This window comes from Podarcis erhardii (genome assembly GCF_964252035.2).
Source record: "Podarcis erhardii genome assembly, chromosome: 13".
Lineage (NCBI taxonomy): Eukaryota > Metazoa > Chordata > Lepidosauria > Squamata > Lacertidae > Podarcis > Podarcis erhardii.
In genome coordinates this window covers 19,090,706-19,114,571 of record NC_138502.1, presented here as the reverse complement: position 1 = coordinate 19,114,571, position 23,866 = coordinate 19,090,706, and the positions used below count along the sequence as shown (strand labels likewise).

The 23,866-nt window shown below is 50.0% G+C and overlaps 2 protein-coding genes across 4 annotated transcripts; both read right to left on the bottom strand.

Annotated features, from left to right (window-relative positions):
* Window positions 1-1,318: 1,318 nt before the first annotated feature.
* TUFM (Tu translation elongation factor, mitochondrial) lies at window positions 1,319-6,525 on the bottom strand. The gene is made up of 11 exons (XM_081837185.1): window positions 6,420-6,525; window positions 5,187-5,233; window positions 4,864-5,026; window positions 4,117-4,283; window positions 3,788-3,892; window positions 3,462-3,626; window positions 3,224-3,356; window positions 2,999-3,103; window positions 2,656-2,807; window positions 1,970-2,089; window positions 1,319-1,782 (listed from the first exon to the last, which is right to left on the bottom strand). The coding sequence occupies exons 1-11, from the start codon at window positions 6,520-6,522 to the stop codon at window positions 1,609-1,611; spliced, it is 1,434 nt and encodes a 477-aa protein (XP_081693311.1). The 5' UTR covers window positions 6,523-6,525; the 3' UTR covers window positions 1,319-1,608.
* A 2,739-nt stretch (window positions 6,526-9,264) lies between these two features.
* RABEP2 (rabaptin, RAB GTPase binding effector protein 2) lies at window positions 9,265-21,969 on the bottom strand. 3 transcript variants are annotated; one of them, XM_081837182.1, is made up of 14 exons: window positions 21,777-21,969; window positions 19,104-19,306; window positions 18,385-18,663; window positions 17,882-18,112; window positions 15,780-15,901; window positions 15,580-15,699; window positions 14,738-15,061; window positions 13,903-13,998; window positions 12,776-12,874; window positions 11,490-11,633; window positions 11,187-11,364; window positions 11,009-11,020; window positions 10,812-10,888; window positions 9,265-9,575 (listed from the first exon to the last, which is right to left on the bottom strand). In XM_081837182.1, the coding sequence occupies exons 3-14, from the start codon at window positions 18,389-18,391 to the stop codon at window positions 9,510-9,512; spliced, it is 1,476 nt and encodes a 491-aa protein (XP_081693308.1). In that variant the 5' UTR covers window positions 18,392-18,663; window positions 19,104-19,306; window positions 21,777-21,969; the 3' UTR covers window positions 9,265-9,509. The 3 variants fall into 3 exon arrangements, with proteins under 3 accessions (XP_081693308.1, XP_081693309.1, XP_081693310.1); XM_081837183.1 differs by having other exon boundaries at window positions 19,104-19,303; XM_081837184.1 differs by lacking the exon at window positions 11,009-11,020.
* Window positions 21,970-23,866: the final 1,897 nt, after the last annotated feature.

Genomic DNA, 23,866 nt, shown 5'->3' with positions numbered 1-23,866 from the left:
GGAGAGAATGGCATGTGGTCCACCTGATCTTGCTATCACTGCAGGAAATCAAAGGGTATGCGATGGTAATAATTTTCGTATCACAAAGATGATTTAGTCCTCTTCAATATTCAAAATTTGCCGTTTACCTTTCCGCTATAAAGCGGTACCTATTTATCTACTTGCACTTAAGGGTGCTTTCGAACTGCTAGGTGGGCAGGAGCTGGGACCGAACAACGGGAGCTCACCCCGCCGCGGGGATTCGAACCGCCGACCATGCAATCAGCAAGTCCTAGGCGCTGAGGTTTTACCCACAGCGCCACCCGCGTCCCTTTTCGCCAGAGCAGCTTCGTCACGCTGGCCATGTGACCCGGAAGTGTCTGCAGACAGCGCTGGCTCCCGGCCTCTAGAGTGAGATGAGCGCACAACCCTAGAGTCTGTCAAGACTGGCCCGTACGGGCAGGGGTACCTTTACCTTTTAATATTCAAAAAGGGCTGGTAGGGGGAGAGGAAGTACATTTCATATGTGGTGGAATATATCTACTTTTTACTAATATTACTAAATTTGAAAATGTATTTGAGCTAAGTAGTGTTGTATAATCTGTATAGAAGCCCTTAAGCCACCCCTGCCTGGTAATGCTGTCCACACTTGCTGGAGTGCAAGATGAACAGAGCCACTTCTGCTTTAGGATCCATGTGTTATTTAAAGGAGTTCACACAAATAAGGCCTCCTATGCCTGACTATTCAGGCATTGAGGGCACAAGAAACAGGAAGCCTGTCTGTGGATTCAAGCTGTACAGTCACCTGTGGGTTGCTCAATAGGCATTTCTGGGCTTGATACTGTATCCAGGCTCCAAATTCTTAACTGAGATCAACTAACAAGTACCAGTGCCCCTGCAAACAGATACCTGTACCCATTACCTACATATAAGATTTTTTTGTTGTTTAGTCGTGTCCGAATCTTAGTGACCCCATGGACCAGAGCATGCCAGGCACTCCTGTCAAGCACACTGTCCAACCATCTCGTCCTCTGTCGTCCCCTTCTCCTTGTGCCCTCCAACTTTCCCAGCATCAGAGTCCTTTCCAGGGAGTCTTCTCTTCTCATGAGGTGGCCAAAGTACTGGAGCCTCAGCTTCAGGATCTGTCCTTCCAGTGAGCACTCAGGGCTGATTTCCTTAAGAATGAATTAAGTTTGATCTTGCAGTCCATGGGACTCTCAAGAGTCTCCTCCAGCACCATAAGATTAGTTTTACCTAATATTAAATTTGTTTTAGTAGTACAACAGTGTGTCTCTCAAAGGATATCATGAAAAAATTACACCACTTAACAGAATAGCACTCAAGATTAGCTTTCAAGTCTTTTATTTAACCAACTTGCCCTCCCCACCCACCCTTGAAATGAGCAGAACACATTAGGCTTTTCTCGCCTCAGCCAAGGTGATAAGGCTAACTTTAGTTAGGGTATAATTTCAACAGCAAGGGGCTTTTATTCCAAGAAACTGCTCATAGCTTGTGAAGCTTTCAACATACATCCATCCTCTTTCTGCAATGCGCTTAACTCCTGGTTTCATGTGTTCTGCATGTTCAGTGGCCTGAAATGCCTCACAAGGATCCTTCTGAGGGATATACTTAAGTTTCCCACTTCGCCTTATCTTCTGCAGTTACTGACAGTGTTTTTGTGACAACTCCAGTGCCAATGGTTCTGTGTCCATCCCGTAGCGTAAATCTCTGCCCCTCTTCCAAAACCATGGGCTGCCGCAATGTCAAAATAATGGAGGTGTCTTCACCTGGCATCACCATTTCCTAAGGAAGAGGAAATAAGGCCTGTAAGATATCCAGTAGTTGCACCTGTTTTCAGTTATAAGCATCAGAAGCGAAGCAGATCAAGAGCTATTCTCTAATGTGGATTCTATAAGTCACTTCAGCAATGCTTATAGGAAGCAACGGGCTGCTGGAAAGGAGGGAGGAGGGCAGGAAGAGTCAAACAAACCTTTGATGCAGGCAATTCTACACGGCAGGCCATGTCCCAGGTCAGAGAAAACATAACAGGTGTGTAGTTAGAAACAAAGGGCTTGTGACGACCACCTTCTTCTTTGCTCAGGATGTAAACCTGGGAAGGAGAAGTGACTTGTTTGCCTTGTCTGGACAATCAATGTGAGCTCCAAATTAAACCTCCATTATTTTACAGAATATGAAAGTGTCCCATCATAATTACACAAATTTATAGACTGCTTCGTAACTTGAAGCCACTGAAGCAGTGATCATGATAAAAACAGAATCAAACAATATCTTAAAAAGCAATAACATAAACTCACTAAAAACAAAAACATCCATGCAAACAAAAGAAACCCACTTCCATTAGACAACACTGATCTTCCATAAATGACTGGATTACATCCTCAGGGAAAGCTTTCCTGAACAAAAAATGACTCATTAAGCGCTTAAACACCCTGCTAGGTGCCTGTCTGATTTTGGTGGTTAATTGATTCCCAAGTCATGTAGCTGCAAAACTAAAAGCCCAGTTCCTAGTGCAGGTTAAGTGCACCTCTGAGCCATGCAGTACTCTCAGCAGGGCCCCGTATGAGGAGCACGGTTACCAGGCAGGGATATAGTGGGCGAGGAGGTTCCATAAGTTAGGTCTTATAAATTATTTGCAAATCTGTCCTGCCTGCTTACCTGAGCCTCGACCTTCTGGTGCGGCTTGATGGAGCCGGGCTTGCACATAACCATCCCCCGCCGTATATCCTCTCTCTTCAGCCCCCGCACCAAAGCGCCCAAATTATCACCAGCCTCTGCCCGTTCCAATTGTTTGTGGAACATCTCAATACCTGAAGTCAAAGGAGTGCCATTACCATTTGCAAACTTTCTGGGGAGTTCCCCCACCCAACCATAACTGTCCTTTGCCATGACTGCCATTTTCACATAAGGTGTTTTATCCCTGTTCTATCATCAGACAAACTTGGAAGGCAGGGGGAGACCAGGAAGTTGACAAGTCTTGCAGAAAATCTAAAGGACTTACCGGTTACCACTGAGCGCAAGTCCCGGTTGTGCCCTACAAATTCGCAATCATCTCCTTTCTTGATAATGCCACGCTCAAGTGTACCAGTTACCACAGTGCCTCGGCCTGGAATAAAGCAGTCAAATGAAGCTAGCATAGGCAACGGGGGTACAGGACAGCCAGACAGCCCTAGCTGCAACTCCCTTAAAGCAAATGGGGGGGGGCACAACCTAGGAAGCTTAGTACCTGGTATGGAGTGAACGTGCTCTATGGGAAGCAGGAAGGGCTTATCAAGCTCCCGCTGTGGCACAGGAATGTGTGTATCCACTGCATCCAGCAGTTTCATGATGGAGTTCAAGCCCAGCTCTGGATTTCGGTGCTGCAAGGAACAGGAATGGGAGGTGGTGATATAAATGATTAAGCAATGGAAGAATTCCTGCTAAGGAATGACACTCAAGACGAAATGTGTGTGTGCACCACTGACCTCCAAGGCGCACAGAGCGGAGCCTGAGATAACAGGAGTTTCTTCCCCATTGTAGCCAAATTCTGTGAGCAGCTCACGGATCTCCAGCTCTACCAGCTCCAACATCTCTGCATCATCGACTGCATCAGCTTTGTTGATGTACACTACAACATGCTTCACTCCTATCTGAGGTGGTAGCGAAGAAAACAAGGGTGACCCACAGGTACATTGCTCCCTTCTCAAGACTTCCAGCCCTGCTTGATAGAAGCACCCATCATATTCTCAAAGTATGTACTAGGTCACCCAAAGCATCTCTACCCTATTCCATTCCAAAACCACAGACTCACCTGTTTGGCAAGCAAAAGATGCTCCCTTGTCTGTGGCATCTGTCCATCTGTTGCAGCTACGACAAGGATGCAGCCATCTAGTGGCGCTGTTCCTGTGATCATGTTCTAAAGAGAAGACATGGGAAACATGTCAGTCTGTGGTATCTCTAAAAAGTGAACTACTTTGAAAAACCAGGCTCCTATGTTTGATATGGCTTGGAAGTTTTCTAGATCTTGGCAATCCTCCAAGAATTCTGTTTTTTTAATGGCATGTGCCATCAAAAGGAATTCTGGATGAGGATCATGAGTGTGTTCAGGGCTTTCATGGATTCCCAGTTCCTCACACATACCTTAACATAATCGGCATGCCCAGGGCAGTCTGTGTGGGCATAATGGCGGTTAGCTGTTGAATATTCAACATGGGAGGCATTGATGGTGATCCCACGTGCCTTCTCTTCGGGTGCATTATCAATTTCTTCATATTTCTTGAACTTGGCACTTCCAGTATCTGCCAAAACTGGAAATAACAGCAGAAGCGGTGAACAAGGTTCTTGAGTTTCTCCCAAAAAAAGATTGGTCTAGTGTCTTACTCAGTAGCATTTTTTGAAGAGGAAGAAAAAAGAAGCAACGTTTTCAACTGATCAAATCTGAAAGGCCAGCAAGGACCATAGCTGGTATGGGAACAGGTCAGCAGGCAGAGCTAAAGGGCTCTTGAACTCCCTTCTCTAGTCTGAACAGCAACTGAGGCTTTAGCCCCTTCCTTTGGACACCAAAGGTGCCCATTTTCTCACACCCTGACATGTGCAAGGTAGTGAGCATCTCGAATGAGCAACTAAGGCACAGGTCTCGCTATTCACATTGCCTCTGCCCGCATCTCAGTTCAAGAGAAAGCAGGTGAGGTGTATCACAGTGATGTGCAGTTTTGGGATGGAGTCTATTTTGGAGGCTGGGTGCTCAGCCCTTGCTGGCTTGATTTGGCTCCCTGGCTGCCAGCTGACTTTCCTTCAACTAGCTGTTTTGATCAGGTCTAGGCCTGTTCTTACCCTACCTATCTCATCTTCCATAATAATAACCGTTCCCGCACCCCTAACACTCACTTTTGGTGATGGCTGCTGTTAATGTAGTTTTGCCATGGTCCACATGCCCAATTGTTCCAACATTGACGTGTGGTTTGTCTCGTACAAATACTTTCTTCGCTTCAACTGCAAAACTTCGAACAAGGAACGTATGCCCATGGAAGGCTGGGCAGGTCAAGGACGGCTGCAGAAGAAGAGTGTCAGAATTTTAGCCCTCTCTGCCTATAATATCACAGCAATCATCATCCTCATCCTCATCATCCATCTGCCTGGGTTGCCCCAGCCACTCTGGGTGGCTTGCAACAAATCAAAACAATTTGCCCACCACTGCCTAGAATTCTTACCGTAGCTATAAAACCTTGCAGATAACGAGGCAGGCAGCCACGGAGGCCTGCAAAACACAAGCAAAATGGGTGACCACTTTCATAAGACAACACTTTATAACAAATACATTATCTTTGCACATCCTGATGTCCCTGTCTCCCCCCAATTTTCCTTCTTCTGCCTATGCCCATAACCTTCAAGAGACAACAGCTGCAAAAAAGTAATTTTATGTGAACTTAAGCACTTTTAAATTAAACATTATGAATAATAGCATCCGATATGCTGACTTGTACGGCAGGGGGCAGGATCTCTATATTCTGTGAAACAACCTTGCTCATACAACACAATGAATACAAGAATGTGTGTATATGTGAAATTCAGGTTTATTTATCGTCCTATTGTGCATCCCTTTACACTTGCTTACACTCACCATATGTATTAATTTGCTGCATTGATATACCACCTTCTCTTCTAAGGAGCTAAAAGTGGTGTACCTAGTCCCAATTTTATCCTCACAATGATCCTGTAAGGTAGGTTAGGCTGAGAGACAGTGACAGGCCCAAAGTCACCCAGTGAGCTATGTGGCCCAGTGGGGATTCAAACCTTGGTCTCTCATCAGGCCACAGAACAAAACTCTAACCACTGCACCATACTATTTCTTTTACTTCCCTTTCCCGCTCAGATTGGAGAAGCTCACCATCTCTTTTGTTTCAACCACCTTGAACGGTTTGCTACCCGCACGCTTTGCTACCTCCCTGCTCATCCCTGACGCTAAACCATTGATTGGCACGTGCTGAGAATCAGAGCTCCCCTCCGGAGGGCGGACGGGCGGGCGGGCGGGCGAAACCACCTCGCCGGGGCCGGGAGAAGCCGCCTCTTTCTTTGCCGCAGGGGAGGAGGAGCAGCAGCCGCGGAAAGAAGCCTGGAGGGATGCACCGAGGGGCCGGCCTCACACCCTCAGGGGAAAGGAAGGGCCGGGCCCTCCTCCTGCCACACGCCGCCTCCCCCCGCTTCGACGTGATGGGCTGCTCCGCCGCTGCCTCAGATCCCAAGACCGGCATTAAGGAAGAGGCCGTAATGAACCGAGTAGCAGCCCGCCAAGCACAAAAGGTCACGGGTCTCTCCTGCACGAATTCCTTAAGGAGAGGCTTCTTGCCTCTCCGCTCTCCCTCCTCGCCTCCTTTTCCGCCAGCCGACACGCCGCCGCCCGCCACCTCCCTGCCTCCCCCGCCCCCCGCGGCCCTTTAACCAACCGATAACACGGCCGCCGAGCCCTCCTCGCGCCACCACCAGCGCGCGGCTCGCCATCTTAGCTCCTCCCGGAAGTAATATCACACCCGCCCGCCCCGCTCCCATCTACCTAGAGATAGGAAAGGGTAGAGAAGAAGCATGGAGAGGGAGAACTTCCGGTTACTGTGGAGAAACGTCGGCCACGGGCGACGAATGCTCTATAGAGTTAGTGCAGAGTTAAAAATTGCATTCTCTCAGTATGGAAGGTTGACTTCCGGGATACTTTTGATTAATTTTTTTAATTTTGTGTGGTGGGGTTTGCCCTCCTTCGCCTGCAAAGCTGAAGAGGCAGCTGCCTAGAGGAAACAAGAGAGAAAACCAGGACTTTGCGGAATTCTGCTTCTCCTGAGCCCCCATCCACCGAAATACACTAATAACAAAGATAACGATTCCTGTTCTTTTTAACTAAGGTCTTATGTCTTGTAAAATGTAAAAATAATATGTGAAAACTTAATGATACCCGCAGCCTGGAAGTCAGGCAAAAAGACGTTGGGAGATATGGGAGCCTTCCATATCCATAAACAAATAGAGTCTTGTGACACCTTAAAAACGAACCAATTTATTATGGCATAAACTTCTTGCCTTTCTTTTGCCTGGAAAAAAAACATAACAAAACCATAGTGTTGATCCTGCAAGCCTCATCCATCCTCCATCAGAAACCGGAGGTGTAACCATCAAATGCAGATGTGAGTGGCGGAGTGGGAATTGTGGCCAGCAAGGGCAGGAGGAAATGAAAGGCAAGAAATGCAAACCATTCAGATAGCACTAGAATGCCTGCAAATAAGCAAAGTGGCATTTACAACCACACTGCATGTTTTATCACCTGTCGGTTTGATAACCCTCAGTATCCATGTGCACGGCTCTTTTCACTGAACAGAATGCAAAAGGATAAACAGGTTCTTCCCTGGAGCCTAAAACAAAACTTGGAAGAGCACAGGAGGGGGAGAAAGGGCCCCCAGGAATAAACAGGGTGGAAATTGTGTCAGTTACGTGTACTTGGGTTAGTTACTAGCCAGGTTGCTACTACTTTGGGTGGTATTCAGCTAAGTTCTACTCAGAGCAAAGCCACTGAAAGCAAGGAACTTAACTTTGCCATGCAGTATTCATGAATGTCAATGGGACTACTCTTGAGTACTACCTTCTTCTTTCTTTGGCGATCACTCATAGCCAAGTAGGATTGTCTTCCATTGACACGGTTTTAACAATGAGTCCATAAGTGACTGTGGAGGCCAATTCTGGACCCACACGTCCTTCCACAGTGGGGACATTGGTTTCCGGGCGGAAGTTGATCATGGCATGGATTTGCCAAGCGTGCCTTCCTCTTAGCACGTTTCTTCCTTGCATCCCGAGTTCGAGTGTCTTTGGTAAAGGTTGTTCTCCAACTGGAGCGCTCGCAGGCCAGTGTTTCCCAGTTGTCAGTGTTTATACTACATTTTTAAAGATTTGCCTTGAGACTGTCTTTAAACCTCTTTTGTTGACCACCAGCATTACACTTTCCATTTTACCTTCAGTCTAATGCTCTCCCAACAGAGCCATTTGGCCTGTGCTCTTGAGTACTCCCTATAGGAACTCTGGGCTGAGCCTATGGGCTGTGGACTGGTTGTGGATTCTCAGTGGTCACAAGACTGGCACCATTCTATATCTTCACCTCTCCATAGTGACAAAAAGCTTATTTTTGTGGAACTGGTACCCCCGCCACCCCATTCTGAAAGGGCAAAGCAGGTTCTTTGACTACAGGCCCAGGAGAGCAGAGTATGTATGACCTTAATCCCACCCCAAGATCAAAATCCCCAAAAGGTAGAGACTGTGGTCACAACACCCTCACAGTCCTTGGCGACACTTGTGATCTAAAACTAATCCCAATCACCCATGCATTACATGGTTCTCTCTCTCTATCTCTCTATCTCTCTCTCCCCTGGCCCAGGAAGGATGGAGGGGAAGATAAGTTTTTATTTAAAAAAGGTATTAAAAATGGCACCAGGAAGTCTCTCCTCGCCCACAGGAAAACAACAGAAGTTTCATTCCAAGACTTGGGGTGTGTGTGTGTGTGTTTTTTTTTAAGGATTTTCACCCCTTACTTCCAATGCAAAGTATATAAGGGTTTTTACCTTAGATATGGGGAAACAGGCACTACTGTAGCTCAGTGGCAAGGTTGGGAATGTCCCAGTCAGCCAGTGTATTTTATTTATTTAGGGCATTTTTAGCCCACTCTTTATTAAACATAATTAAATAATAACTCTCACTAGATGGGAGGCAAATGTTTGACTCAGTATAAAGGCGGCTTCCTAGGTTCCCAAGAAATAGATAAAAATGAACTGGCACCCAGAAAGTGTTGTAGAATCACAGAATTGTAGCATTGGAAGGTACACTGAGGGTCATCTAGTCCAACCCGCTGCAATGCAGGAATCTTAACACAGACATCCAACCTCTTCTCTGCCAAGCAACTTTCTTTTTCACATAGAAAACACTAGAGTGACACAAGGCCTGAACTTATGGCAAAAAGAAAGAAACCTCCCCAACTATACATCATTTCATATCTGCAATACTTACGTTACACAACAGTTTAAAGATGAAAATGAATACAAACTATGTTACAATGGCTAATGGCTCTATACATATTTTTACGGCTGCATCACTCTGGCCCACTTTTAGGCTGTGTCACTATGCTCAAAGGTGGAAAGCAGAAAATCGATTCCCGTGACCCCTTTGGGAGGCTTCCTCTCAAGCAAAACGAAGATTTGTGTTACTGCTACCACCCACTATTACAGTCCGCTCAGCTACCCAAGGAAAGGAGACACACAGATGGAGGAAGGTACAAAAAATTCCTTTATTGTGTTCTGGAAGCTCCAGTGTCATTCAGTGGGAAGGGGAGTAAGAATGGGAGGTTCCAGCCATCCTCCCCCCAGAGTTCTTGCTCTCCTGCCCATGTAGAGGGGACCTGGAAGAGCTCCGGAGGACAGAGATGACCCCTTTGGTGCCTGGCAGGTTTCTCTGAGGTTCCCATTGTGCCAAGAAGGTGAGGAAGGGCAGAGGTGACCTCCCCTATCCTCCTTCTAAGGCTCTGACCTCCTATCCTGAAGGCTGCTGGCTTCTCCCAGAGAGGGAGCATCAGATTGCACCTGCAGAATAAAAATAAAAGAAGATAAGCCCACAGAGCTTTCCTCTCTCTCTCCCAGCCTCTGCCAGTGTCTGACATGACCAGAAATAGCCTCTCACACATCTGGAAAGAAAAGCAGGTGCCAGCCTCACAACCACAGCATAAGATCCCACCCACTCAAAGCTCACCCCACCCCTTCTCTGAAGTGAATTAAAAGCATTGCACCTCAGTATTGACCAAAGTGACTATCACATACATTTGTATGCTTCTACCATAACCCAAATATGCGTGCTTAATTGACACTTATTACAGTTGTACCTTGGAAGTCGAATGGAATCTGTTCCAAAAGTCCATTCGACTTCCAAAGCGCAGAGGTCACGGAAGCCCCTTCGGATGTTTGCGTTCCAAAGAACATTGGCAAACCAGAACACTCACTTCTGGGTTTGCAGCGTTCAGGAGCCAAAACACCCAAGTACCAAGGTGTTTGGGATGCAAGATACGGCTGTACTGTAATTAGAAACATGCGCATCTCCCAGTTGAGTGAGGCACACAGGACTTCCACCTTTGGACTGAGGCAATGCAAGGAAGGACAAAGAGCCATAGAAGATCGGAGCTCAGGGCTCAGTCCTCCTTCCTTGGACTCCCAAGCTCTCACCAGACACTGCACAGGTCCTTTCTAGCATTTCTTTCTTATGCTTAAGGCCTAAGCAGTGTTTTTTATTCCAAAACTGAAAGATGAGATTCTCAGAGTGCTGAATTCTGCCTGATCGGTGCCAATGGTAGATTAAACTCAACCCTGACAACAGCCGATAATTGCAGCATACGAAAAAAGTCATTACTGAAAGGTCAGGAGAGACAAGAGTGTTGTGTTAGCAGAGAAAGGAAGTGACAAAAGGAACAGGTGTGGCTGTCACCTGGCCCATTGCTGCTCACCAAAAAGAGTTTGCACACTGCATCTCTCCTGTGTAGACAAGTAGGCCAAGGGACCTTATCACCCATGGACACTTACAGGATGGCTTTTGGAGGTGCGGAAGAGATCTCATGGATCTCCAAGGAGGATCCTACTCACCTCTTCCTTAACTTAAGTAGGACCTTGCCGTTTCTATTCTACCATGATCCTTCCTCCCACCCCCTCAAATCTATATCCTCCATCCAGAGGGTGGGGAGATTCGAGGTAACGCGTATGGTTTGTGGAAGTGAAATGTTTATTGGCAATTATCTCTGGGCGGCAAGAGAAAAAAGAAGCACAAAGACTCACACATCCCTGGGCTCTGCTAATCTCTTCCTGCCCTTGCTGCATCCTCTCCATCTCAGTCCGGATACTGTTCAGGGAGGCTGGGGATTGAGAAGGAGAAGAAGGTCAGATGGTGACCACCGTGTCCAAGCCTTCATCTGTGGAAATGTGCGCACACACAAACACACACTCACATATAATACACCCCCCCAAGAACTCACCCTGCAAAAGCTCTGCCAGCCAGAAGCAACAAGGGAAGAGAGGACAAAAATAAAGAGAGAATCATTAATCACATCACAACACTACAAAGTGATTTCAGATTCCTTGAAAGCCAACAGATGCTAATCCAAACCCCTCCCTCACCTAGTTCTTGGCCCACCTTCCTCCCCCCCCCCTCACCTCGTTCTTCTTGCTCTCTCTCCAGCGCCCCCTGCAGTCCTGACCGAGATGCCGTCTCCTGGTCCAGCCGCTCCCTCAGGGACACAATCTCGATCCGTAGGCGCTCAGCCTGGTGCTCAGCAGTCCGGAGCTGAGAGGCAGACTCTTGCCTCAGCTGGCGCACCAAGGCCTGCAGCTCCTAGGGAGGCAGGAGGAGGGAGAAACCCGCCATATATAATATATACAATGCTGCCATTTCCAGCCATCCCACACCAGTATCCCAAGTCCGCAGCCCAATACAAGGAAGAGGTGGGTCAGAATTACCGGGACAGTGCTAGGCAAGCTCATGCTCTCATCAGACTCCTCTGGGCGGGAATCCTGGGAACTGGCCCCTCGCAGCCCTTCGTTCTCAGCACTGAGGCGCTGCACTTCGTAGCTCAGGCGCTTGTGGGAAGCAGCCAGGTCAGCCTAGCGGAAGGAAGGGGGCAGAAGGAAAAGGAACAACTTCAACTTGGACCTGGGTTTCCAGAGGAACGATTTAAAAGGTGCACACCTCCCCGCTGCACATGAGAGGAATGACTCAGAAAAGCCCCCTTGTAGCACCAGGCACAGTGTGGCTTTATTTCTTCTTGTTGTTGTTTATTTACTTATTTTTCTAAACCACTTAATACTGAAAAATCTCTTAAAAATATACAAGAAGACAGCAAAGGACCAATAAAGCAGTATCATATCATCAAATTTTAATTTATATATACATCACAGGCTCAATATGCGGCAGCTTTCTACGTTCTCAGCCAAAACGCAGGATGTAAATATAAAAAAGTGTAGAAATCACAAGCCCTTCATCCTGTGCGTCAGTCCATCTGCATTTGGACGGCGTTCCTGCCAGCATTGCACACTGCTGGCATGCGGATACTGCAAAGCCAGCAGTCAGCGGCGTTCCAAACCCCACACATTGCCTATAAAAGCAGCGCAATGTGCAGTTTCTTCCCCCAAACCCAAGGCCCGCAGTCACCCATCGTGTGCTGCAGTGCTGGCACAGAGAAGCTGGCTGCATTTGGGCCAGTGTGCTGCATTAAGAGGGTTTTTTCACAATAGCGCTTGAGCTCTGAGACCCCACAGCTAATTCTCCCCTGGCCTCCTCGCTGGCCCAAGTAGGACTAATTCAGCCAGCTAGCCCTGGTGACTATCTAATACTTATTAGATGGATTTTCCCCAAATTGATTTCTGAACTTTGAACTTTATTGTTATTCATGTTTTTATACTGTATTTTATGCTGCTTCTACAATTAAGTGTTTTAAATTTGTTGTTAGCTGCCCTGAGCCCGGTTTTCTAAACCGGGAAGGGTGGGGTATAAATAAAAAGTTGTTGTTGTTGTTGTTGTTGTTGTTGTTGTTGTTGTTATTATTCCCTCCCCCCCCCAGTGGCCACAGAGGGGCTACAACATTAAGAACCAGCCCTTGGTCAACACCCAGGGCCTTCCTAAACCAGAATCCCATGCACACCCCAAGCTTGCCACTTGAAATCAGAGCCTGCCCCTGGCCAGCCTTGCCCCCCCCCCAGACAGGGGCTCCCCACCAATGCTGTCCCCAGAAGCCCCCCCCCCTTACCATTTGCTCCTGAGTTTGGCGCTGAGTTTCGCTCACTGTAGCTTGGAGGCCTTGGAGGAGGCGCTCTGAAGTCTGCACCTGAGTCAGGAGAACCTGGACCTGATCAGAAAGAGAGAGAGGAAGGGGGAATCAATTCGTGGAAGGGGAAGTTGCAGTTTTCTTCTAGAGCTGACGCAGTGTTGTGATTAAGGTGTTAGGCTAGGATTAGGGAGACCCAAGTTCAACACCCCACTCAGCCATGAATCATGGGTCAGTCCCTATCTCTTCATCTAGCCTACCTCACAGGGTTGTAGGGAGGATTAAATGGGGTGGAAGGAGGGAAAGGAGATAATCTTGCACATCGCCCAGAGCTCCTGGTGGAAGCTAAGGGTTCACAATTGGCGGCTGGCAGACCCCAGTGGGTCCATGGCATCTGGTGGCACCAGTTTTTTGGGGGGTGGGGGAATTGGTGGGGGGCACAGGCTTGGCCCTTGCCGGAAGGACAAATGGAGGGAGGCCAGAACCAAGTGAGTGCAGTCCAGGGTGAGACCCCCTGGCCTGATGGATGCCCCACCACCTTCCTCCTTCACCTGGTGCTTCTGAGGCCTAGGCAGCCAGGCTCTGGGTATGGGAGGTGGTGCTCCATGGCCAGATGAGCTGGGGGCTCCTCCTCTCTCCACCCTGACTCCAGCAGGCAGTGGCCAAGCCCCCTCTGCGGTGGAGGGCTCGCAAGACACTGAAGGGGAGAAGGGGAGAGGAAGGAAGGTACCCCAGGAAAGGTGGGTGGGCGATCAAGCACCTTACCTGTGCCCTTACCTGTGCAGAGAAGGAGGCTGAGGCGGTTCCATATGGTCCAATTGGGGTGTGTGTGTCCAAAGGGTCTATACGCCTTAGAGTTGTTGCCTATGGTGGCACCATTCACATAACAAAAACTACCACAGAGATATCGCCATTTTCAAAAGTAGGGGGTCCATGGCTCAGCTTTTGAAAAATAGGGGGTCACCAGCACTTAGCTAATTGGGATCGTTAGAGGAAGAGCATGACTGAAATCTAACACCAAAGTAGCAGCAGAAAGAAGGGGGGGGGGCTAACAGAGGTGGGTTTGGCATCAGGCCCCGAGGGCAGGGCTCCCCCCCCTCCCCACACACCTGCTTACTGCATTCCTCATTGCTGCGCCTCAGCGCCTCCTGCAGGCTGGCCTTTTCCTGTGCCCCCTCTTTCAGAGCTTCGCACTGTTGCCGCACCTGAATGGAAGAAGTTGGGGACAAAATGAGGGCAGGGAGAACTCCGGCACACCTCCTCCTCCCTTCTCCACCATCCCCACATCTCCCTCTAGGATCAGAACACAACAGAGGAGCCCTCTATTTAGTAGAGGCTTGCCATGGGATTCATAAGCCCGATGAAAAAAAATTAACCTCCTTTCTGCCTTCAGAAGGCCCACCAAGGCAGCTAAAAATCCACCTTAAAACAAAACCGAAACAAGGAAAGCAGAGCAAAGTCCTCAAAGCCATTAGCGAGGATGGAATCCAGACACAGGCCTGACGCAGTGGGCCTTGCTCTTACTACAGTGGTACCTCAGGTTAAGTACTTAATTTGTTCCGGAGGTCCGTTCTTAACCTGAAACTGTTCTTAACCTGAAGCACCACTTTAGCTAATGGGGCCTCCTCCTCTTGCCGTGCCGCTGGAGCACGATTTCTGTTCTCATCCTGAAGCAAAGTTCTTAACCTGAAGCACTATTTCTGGGTTAGCGGAGTGTGTAACCTGAAGCGTATGTAACCTGAAGCGTATGTAACCCGAGGTACCACTGTAGTTGGCAGAAAGACAGCAGGAACAGAGCCAGGAGGGGAATTCCGTCAGGGGGGAATTCAACAGGTGTGGCACTGCGACTGAGAGGGCCTTGTCGCACGTCCTCAACAGCCCTGCTTTGGACAGAAAACTGCTGACTCCTCCGGGGCTGACCACCACTCTGCCCTGCCTACGCACCTGTGTGTGGAGCTGTGTCCACTCTGAGTCAGGCACCAGCTGGTACCCGGCCGGCGGTAAGTAGATGGTCTCTGGCACCAGGGTCCCCGTGGAGGAAGCGATGGAGGCCGTCTCCGGGCTAGGGGGACGCCTGCGCCGGACGGCAGGCCCCGGACTCGGTGCCAATGATGAGAAAGAGGCGATGGAAACGCTGTCCAGGCTGCGGGCAAATTTCTCCGCCACTCCTCCTCCTTCCGCCAAAGTGCCAGGGTCGTCTCCAGGGGCATCGGAGGGCACGGCCTCAGAGTCAGCGAGGAGGGATTCAGAGGAGCTACATAAAGAACGCTGAAGGAAAAGGAAAAGGAATGAGCAAGGAGGCCTTTCCAGAGACAGGCTGCCCAGTGTGGGTTCTGAAAAGACCAAATTCTAACAGCCAGGAAACCTGGAAGCTTAAGGAGGGAACCACTGTTGCCTTAATTGAAACAGAGGATTTCTAGTTGGCATTTCTAGTTTCCATTCATGACTCACACCTTGACTTCCCCAGACTTGTAGCCAGCCAGGAAGAGCAAGTTTGTCCTGCCATCGCTCAGCTTGTGTGCTAATTTGCACTGGCGGAGGGAAACACCTGCAGATGCAGATTACTAGTGATGTAGACTGCCAGGGCCACGTACATAAAGGTTGTCCATCAACTTATTCTGGAGCAAGGAATCACCCTCAGGCGAGCACTGCCCTTTCCCCTCTTTACTCAGCTGCTACCCAAACGGCATCCTCACCCTATTCTGAGCTGCATTGAAGCCGCCCTCCCGCTCTGGCTCCTTCCTGTTCCTCGGTGGCCCCCTTGCCACTCCCCTCATCCAACTCACCTGTTCACCCTGCAGCTCTTGAACCAGGCCCTCGGCATTTGCCAGCTTTGCTTTCAGCTCGGCAATTTCCTGCTCCATGGGGAGAACGATTGCCCGGAGCCGCAGAGTGTCCTCTTGCGCCTGTGCGGGGAGAGAGAAAGGAAACATTCGAAGCCTTCTTCCTCTACCCTCAGGTTACGCCCTGTCTGGCCACCACGTACCTTTTCCATCTGCTTCTCCAGCGAGTCCAGGGGGTTGGGCCTTGGCAGCAAGCGGCTCCAGGTATTTTCCCGGCCGTCGCGCTCCAAAGCTGAGAGACGAGCCTCGTAGCTGGAGATGGTGTCTGTAGAAAGCGAGCAGGCGTCTCAGCAGGCAAGCCAGGAATCCCGGACGCTGCCTCCCTCTCCTATATTATACTAGAACTGCGTTGTTTTCCTTATCTACTTGTTTTTATTCCTGTATTTCATTCTGTTGAACTGCCCTGAGATTTTAGAATGAAGGGTGGTATATATAAAACTAATAAATAATAAAAATAAATAATAATAGAAAATACTTCTCCACATGGCGCAGAGTTAACCTATGGGCTGCACCCAATGCTCATACTCAAAGCAGACCCATCAAAGTTAATGGGCCCAACTCACTTAGATTCATTAGTTTCCATAGGTCTACTCTGAGTAGGGCTAACATTGGCTCCAGCCCTATGAAATTGATTTCCACAAAAGGCAATGAGGATTCAGCAAATTTGTGGCAATTCATGGCCACTCGCCTCCACTGCCCAAGGCCTTTGAATGCCAGTTGCTGGAAAGCCTAAGTGAGGAGAATGGCTGCAGTACCAGTGTCCTGCTTCTGGTTTTCCCACAGGCAACTGGTTAGCCACTGTGAGAACTGGATGCTGGGATACACAGACCACTGACTTGATCCAGTAGGACATTTCATATGTTTGGTTCCAGGGAGGGAGGTTTGAAAACCTGCTGCCTTTTTATTATACAGTGGTACCTCGGGTTACAGACGCTTCAGGTTACAGATGCTTCAGGTTACAGACTCCGCTAACCCAGAAATAGTACCTCAGGTTAAGAACTCTGCTTCAGGATGAGAACAGAAATTGCATGGCGGTAGCGGGAGGCCCCATTAGCTAAAGTGGTGCTTCAGGTTAAGAACAGTTTCAGGTTAAGAACGGACCTCCAGAACGAATTAAGTTCTTAACCTGAGGTACCACTGTATACAGTGGTGCCCCACAAGACAAATGCCTCGCAAGACGAAAAACCCGCTAGACGAAAGGGTTTTCCGTTTTTCGAGGCGCTTCGCAAGACGAATTTCCCTATGGGCTTGCTTCGCAAGAAGAAAGCCCATAGGGAAATCTCCGGGGACCTCTTTTAAATGCTGGCGGTGGGGAGCAAAGCCTTCCCCCCCCCCTCCGGCCTTCAGAAGAGGTCCAGGAAGGCTGGCAGGGGCCGAAAGGCTTTGCTCCCCACTGCCAGCATTTTAAGAGTGGTCCGGGATAGCAGGGAAGCGCTTCCCGCTATCCCGGACGGCTTTTGAAGGCAGGCGGGGGGGGGCAAACACTTTCACCCCCTGCCGGCCTTCAGAAGAGGTCCTGGACCTCTTCTGGAGGCTGGCGGGGGGCGAAAGTCTTTGCTCCCCCCCGCCTGCCTTCCCGGGGGCTTTAAAATCGCCCCAGGACAGGCTTCGCTGCCGCCCGCCAGCATTTTAAGATCGCCCCGGACAGCGGACTTCTCCGCTGTCCCGGGGCGATTTTAAAGCCCCCGGGAAGGCAGGCAGGGGGGAGCAAAGACTTTTGCCCCCCGCCAGCCTTCAGAAGAGGTCCAGGACCTCTTCTGAAGGCTGGCGGGGGGTGAAAGTCTTTGCTCCCCCCCGCCTGCCTTCAAAAGCCATCCGGGATAGCGCCCGCCAGCATTTTAAAAAACCCCGGGACAGTGGAGAAGTCCTCTGCTGTCCCGGGGTTTTTTAAAATGCTGGGGGTGGGAAGAAAAGCCCTTGTCCCCCCCCCCAGCCTTCAGAAGAGGTCGGGGGACAGACTGTCCCCGGACCTGGTCTGAAGGCGGTTTCCATAGGAACGCATTGATTTTCAATGCATTCCTATGGGAAACCGTGCTTTGCAAGACGAAAAACTCGCAAGACGAAAAAACTTGCGGAACGAATTAATTTCGTCTTGCGAGGCACCACTGTACGCATAATATTTCTCATCATTGTACCCTGTCCTGAAATCTGCTGGGATTGAGGGCATGTTAGAAAAAATAAATAAGAACAAATGAAGGTCCCTGCTGTTCCTTCCCTGCTGCGCCCAGGCCTTGAGGCCCTTCACCTTTCAAGATGGCCTGCAGGGAAGCCACTTCCTCCTGGCACCGGCGCCGGACAGCGTCCACGGCCTCATGTTTCGTTCCTTCGCTTACGGCAGCCACAGCTCGGACGGTCTCCACTTCGGCCAACGCAGCTGACAGTTGGGCTTGCAGTATCTGGATGGTCTTTTGGGGGTCTGGATCTCGGGGGAGGTTCAGGCCTGGAGGGGCCCCCACATCTTTCACCTGCTGAGGTTCTTGGGAAGAGCGGAAAAATATATATATGGATACAGAACTGAAGTTAACTTGAACCCAGGACTTGTTAAGTCCCCAATGCCCTGTGAACTCTGACCTGAAACTGCTAACTTTCTAACCCTTGACCCAAGCACCCTAACTCTAACTGTGACCTATGACTCCCCCTCCCCATGTTACACAACCCAGAGCTCCATTCTAGGGTGAAACCATGAGGGGCGTGGCTTCCCATCTTCCCGCCCTCTCTCCCTGCCTGCCATTCAGAGGGGAGGCATACCTTCCATCCTGGCTGCTGCTGCTGTTGCTGCTTCGGGTTCCCTGAAGGCTGAGCGGAGCCCAGAAACAGCCGAGTAAAAACACGGGAATGCTCAAAATCTATTGTATGCTGCTGGACATAGGCGAAAATATCCCAGCGGAGCCAACGAAGATGGCTACTTATTCATCTTCAGTCTCTGATAGACATTTCCTGAGGGATTCTGAAGAGACTTGAAGTGAAGGCGGCACAGCGGCTGCCGAAATGGTGCTTTCACTGCTCCTGGCAAGGCCTTAGGCGTGCCTGTGAAACAAAAGGTGAGTGGTCGCGAGCCAGCCTCCAAGCTCCTTGGTTTGATTCAGGAAAGACCTGTTTGTGGATTGAGCGCTCTAGTTTCAACATGCACACTCTGCCCATACTCAGAGGTTGTCTTGTCTTTATTATTTACTGCCAGGTAGCCTCTGACTGGCATCTTGCTACAATTCCTAGCTTCAAATGAAGCCTAGGAACTGCATTGCGCAGAACTGGATACAGCAGTGGACAAGCTCGGACTGTGCCTTCCCGCCCCCTGCCCCAAAATACAGTGCTGCTAATTACTGCTGCAGGATGACTGGAGAGGCTCTTCTCCATTCAGCTTGCTCCCCCCCAACAAAAACCCCCATCCCCTCCTTTTGTCATTTGTTTCTTGCTGATAGTCAGGGTGGGTGGCTTGAAGTTTAGAGGTATGGAAATTCTTCACTTACCGTGAATTCCTGTTCTTCTTGAGTGGTGGAGGCCAGTTGGCTGGGGATTTGCCCGGCTGCAGGCACCTGATAGGCAGGGATCAGAGGCTCTTCCATGGAAGGCAGAGCCTCCCCCTTGGATCCCTAGTCGTCAGCTCGCCAAAGTGGGGAAACCCACGTTCCGGGAATCCACAACGTCTGTTCTGTCATTGGCTGTTTGCCTACTGTGGACAAAACGAGGGGGAAAAGAAAGGTAATGGCATCCTCCAGTTGAGAAAAACAGAAATTCATGGTAAATCAAGAATCGCAATTTCTCTGATCAAGGAGGAGGAGGCCTGACAACAACAACAACAACGACAACACTATTTATATGCCAACAACAACAACAACAATACTACTATTTATATGCCACCCATCTGACTGTGTTGCCCCACCCACTCTTCCAGCGGCTTCCAGCAAAATATTTTAAACACAGTAAAATATCAAACATTGAAACATCCCTGTATGGGGCTGCCTTCGGATGTCTTCTAAAAGTCACATACAGTCGTACGGTGGTTCTCGAACAGAATCTGTTCTGGAAGTCCATTTGACTTCCGAAAACGTTCAAAGACCAAGGCACAGCTTCTGATTGGCTGCAGCAGCTTCGGCTTCCAAAGAACGTTTGCAAACCAGAACACTTACTTCCAGGTTTGCGGCGTTTGGGAGCCAAAATGTACGCGTACCAAGGCATTCAAGAACCAAGGTACGACTGTAGTTGTTTATTTCCTTGACATCTGATGGGAGGGCTTTCCACAGGGTGGGTGCCACTACCCCTGCCTGGTTCCCTGAAACTTCACTTCTCGCAATGGAAGAACCGCCAGGAGACTCTGGGAGCTGAACCTCAGCGTCCGGGCTGAACGATGGGGATGGAGACACTCCTGCAGGTATACTGGGCCGAGGCCGTTTAGGGCTTTAAAGATCAGCATCAACACTTTGAATTGTGCTCGGAAATGTACTGGGAGCCAATGTTGGCTTGGGATGCTGAAAATCAATGCATCTCTGGGTGGGTCCCTGTTCTCCAACATCCTGCACTGTGTCTCCCTAGGAGTGCTGAACTCTCTTGCAGGACACATTACCCAAGGGTGCCTTCTGATGCAAAGGTGTTGATCTGGTAGCGATGGACCGAGGAGATAGCTACCCTACAGATCTCCTCTAGAGGTCCCATCTCCCAGGAAGCTCTGGAGGCTATGGCCCCCTGCCTCACTGAGTGTGCAACTGAGGCCTCTGGGAAATGGAGATTGGCTGATGTGTAAGCTAGGGAAATGCATCTTCTTAGCCAGAGAGCCCTTTGAGAACTTCTTGACAAGTCAGGAGGGTTTGAAGGACCAAAAGAGTGTGGTGCACTGTCTGTGGGCTCTGGTCCTGACTCCCCTGAGAGCATCTTATGTGTGCTACCAAAAGGCAGAGCCTGGAACTGGACCTAGTCGTTGCCATAGGAACCTGCAATGGTCCTGCCTGATGAAAGTGTAGAGGTATGGTTGTGTCAGGTTGATAGAGGTGAAGAAGTAACCCTTCCTGAAGCTTGCCAGGATGCTGCGCAAAATCTCCACGTGGAACTTGGGAGATTCACTCTCAGGATGGACCATGTGTCTCCAGTCTGTCTTGGGACCCTGAAGAAGGCTGGGAAGACCCCGCCCTCTCAGGGACTGGGATGTGTTTGATGGCCTGGATTGTAAGGAGATGCTGGAGGGCTCCTTGGGAGACTGGAACTGGGAAGATGCCCCTGGGTGCCTTGTGGAACTCACTTATCTGCTCTGAACTGTGTCCAGAATCCAGTGGCCTGAGATAAGAGGACGCCCAGGCCCTTGAGAAGCTTGCAAGCTGCCCCCACCCACCCAAGAATGTTGGTAGCCTGAGGGTCCTGTTGGGTGCAGACTTCATGTAAGCCCAACGACTGCTGTTGCCAGGCAGAAGAGTTTTTTCTCTAGAAGGCCCTGCTATTCTGTCATGCTGGTCCGTCAGCCAGTCCTTGCCCTCCAAAGAAAGATTAACCTCTGAGGTAAAGCCTGCTTCCCACAGGTGAGTCCAGCTTGGGGGGGTGGCCAAGCCCCTGCTGAAATCACCTTGTGGGCGATACATCCACTCTCAGCAGCAGAGACCTGGGCTTCACCGCTGTCTCCCCTTCTTTTCTGAGGAGATCCTTGAGGTAGTGTGGGACTTGGGGGGGGCCCCACAAAATTCTCCCCCTTAGCTGTGTCTGGGACCCCCTGTGCCTCAGAGCACCTTCTAATCTGCAGCTTTCCTAGGACCTTTCCTAGCAGCTTTTTGGGGGGGGGGCCCTGGGGTGGCTCTCTCTCTCTCCCACCCCCGGCTCCCTGACCCAAGAGATCCTAGCAGGTGCGTCGTATTAGGGAAGCCCATCGGGTCTGTGCCTCTCTCTCTCTCTCCTGGCTCTGCTGCTGCGGGTTGTGGAGGGTGAGCGAGCCCTTCTCCCTCCCCTCGGGGTGCTGGGACCTCGGGAATGCAGCGTCGCGGGTGCCGAGATCTGCCCGGGCTGAAGCTTCTGCTGCGCCCCTTTGGCAGGGCGGCGAGGGTGGTGCAGCAGGGTGCTTCCGCCGTCGGACTCCTGCTTGGGTGGCTGGGGGTGCCGGAGGGAGGGCGGGACGGAGAGTTGGAGGGGATCCTGACCCCTGCGCCCCCTCTTTTTCTACTTACCTTTTGGGGTTCCCTGCAGACCGGAGGCTTTATTTTGGAAGCTGGACGCGGATCCGGCTCGGCTCCGGAGGATCCCCCCGCCTGTGCGCAGCAGGAGCGTGTGGGTCTCTTGGCGCTTCCTTCTTTCGGAGAAGTCGCCTTTCTCCCAGCCCAGGCAGCAGCCGAGAGAGACGCGGGGCAGGAAGCAGGAAGGCGGCCGGGCTCCGCCTCCCCCGGAAGAGTCTCGCATCCCTCCCTGCCTATCCGGCCCAGGAGCCGGGCAGAGTCCCAAGCTAGCGCGCTCTCTGGCTGGCCGCTCCTGCTCCTGCCCCTGCTCCTCCCCCGCCTGGATCAGACGGGGGGAAGAGGCTCGCTGCGGGAACAACAGGAAAGGGAGAAGCCGGCGCTGGGGGAAAGTGGGTGTAGCTTCCCGCGCCAAGTCCGCCTGCCCTCTCGGCTTTTGCTTGCTGCCTCCTCCACGCCCCTCCGCAGTTATCATTAAAAGAAAAGCCAGTTTTAAGGGGCGGGGAAGGAGTAGGAGGAGCGCGCCAGCTTGGGACTCTGCCCGGCTCCTGGGCCGGATAGGCAGGGAGGCTACCTTCCTACTCTCTCTCTATATATTTTATTAATAAATGCAATACTTACAAACACAAACCAGAACACTAAACAAACATATTATACATAGATACATACACCTCTAAACTTAGATTACAAAAAAAAACATACTGTACAAACTAAACATACAAACTAAACATACAGACATAAATTTTGACTTCCAACTCTTTAAGATTCTATGATACTACGTCTGGCAAAACAAAGATTTAGGTATTGTACCTTTCGTGCAGGCAGCAGGGAGCATGGGTGGGCATCGTTTGTTGCATTTATATCCCACCTCTCCTCCAAGAAGCTTAAGGTGCTGGTGTAGTACACACCACCTCCCCATATCATCCTCAGGAAGACCCAGTGAGCTTCATGGCTGGGTGGGGATTCGAACCCTGGTCTCCCAAGGTTCTAGTCCAACCACTGCACCATGCTGGCTTAGGAGTTGTATTTGGGTTCTAAGCCCAGCAGCTTATTCAGAATGCAGCATCAGCGGAATAGGGATCTGTCTTGTCCCAAACCAGACCTCTGGGTCCACCTAGCATGCTGCTGTGTAAGCCGATTGGCAGCTGCTCTTCAGGGTTTAAGAGATGCATCTTTTGCATGTGAAGCATGTGCTGTATCACTGGGCTACAGCCTTTCCCTATCTGGAGCAAATGGGGATCTAAGTGTATAAAGAAAAAACTGGTGGGAAACCATTCAGCCTCGTTAGGTAAAATGTGGAGTTTCAACCCTGCTTGCAGATTTGGATAGAAAGTGAGGTTGCCTGTCACTGCAATCGCATTACTAGCTTAAAAGAAAGCTGGATTGCTCTTTTTCTCCATTTGACTCAAAGCTGGTTTGCTAGGGAATGCATCAAAACAGTATTTCACAAGAAACTACAGGATAGATGCGACTGTGTGTACACTACTTCCCAAACCAGCAGTGCAAGTGTAGAGGGGTGTGTGCGCACAGCCTATGCTTCCTCAATGGGAAAGTGTCACTCTGTCCATGCTCAAAAGCTGTATCGTCGTTATTTAGGAATGAATGTGCTTGGATTGGATCAGACCGCAGACCCTCTGAGCCTCCTGTTCCAGCAGGACATGAAGGCAAGGGCACTCTCCTCCTCATCTTCCCCAGTAATCATGGGCATGTTCCTTCTGATACCATTCATCCCATACAAGTTATATACCACTTGATTGTAAAAATAAATAAATCTCAAAGCAGTTGTGGGAAAACCTCAATGCAAACATTGGAGGTAGTATGTAGCCCTCATGAATAGCAGCAAGGGATAGCCTTATTCTCTACTAAATTTACTAATCTGCCTTTTAAAGATATATAAATTAGTGGCCGTCACCACATTATGGCGGCCGTGAACTTGAGAAATGAACTGGGTGATGTATGAAGTGGTTCTTTCATGCCTGTCCAGATTCTCCTGCCAGTTTCATTTCCTCGAATGACATTCTGAACTACACAACAGTGATGTGTAGCTGTGTCTTTCAAATGCAGAGTCTTTTTACGCACATTTGCCA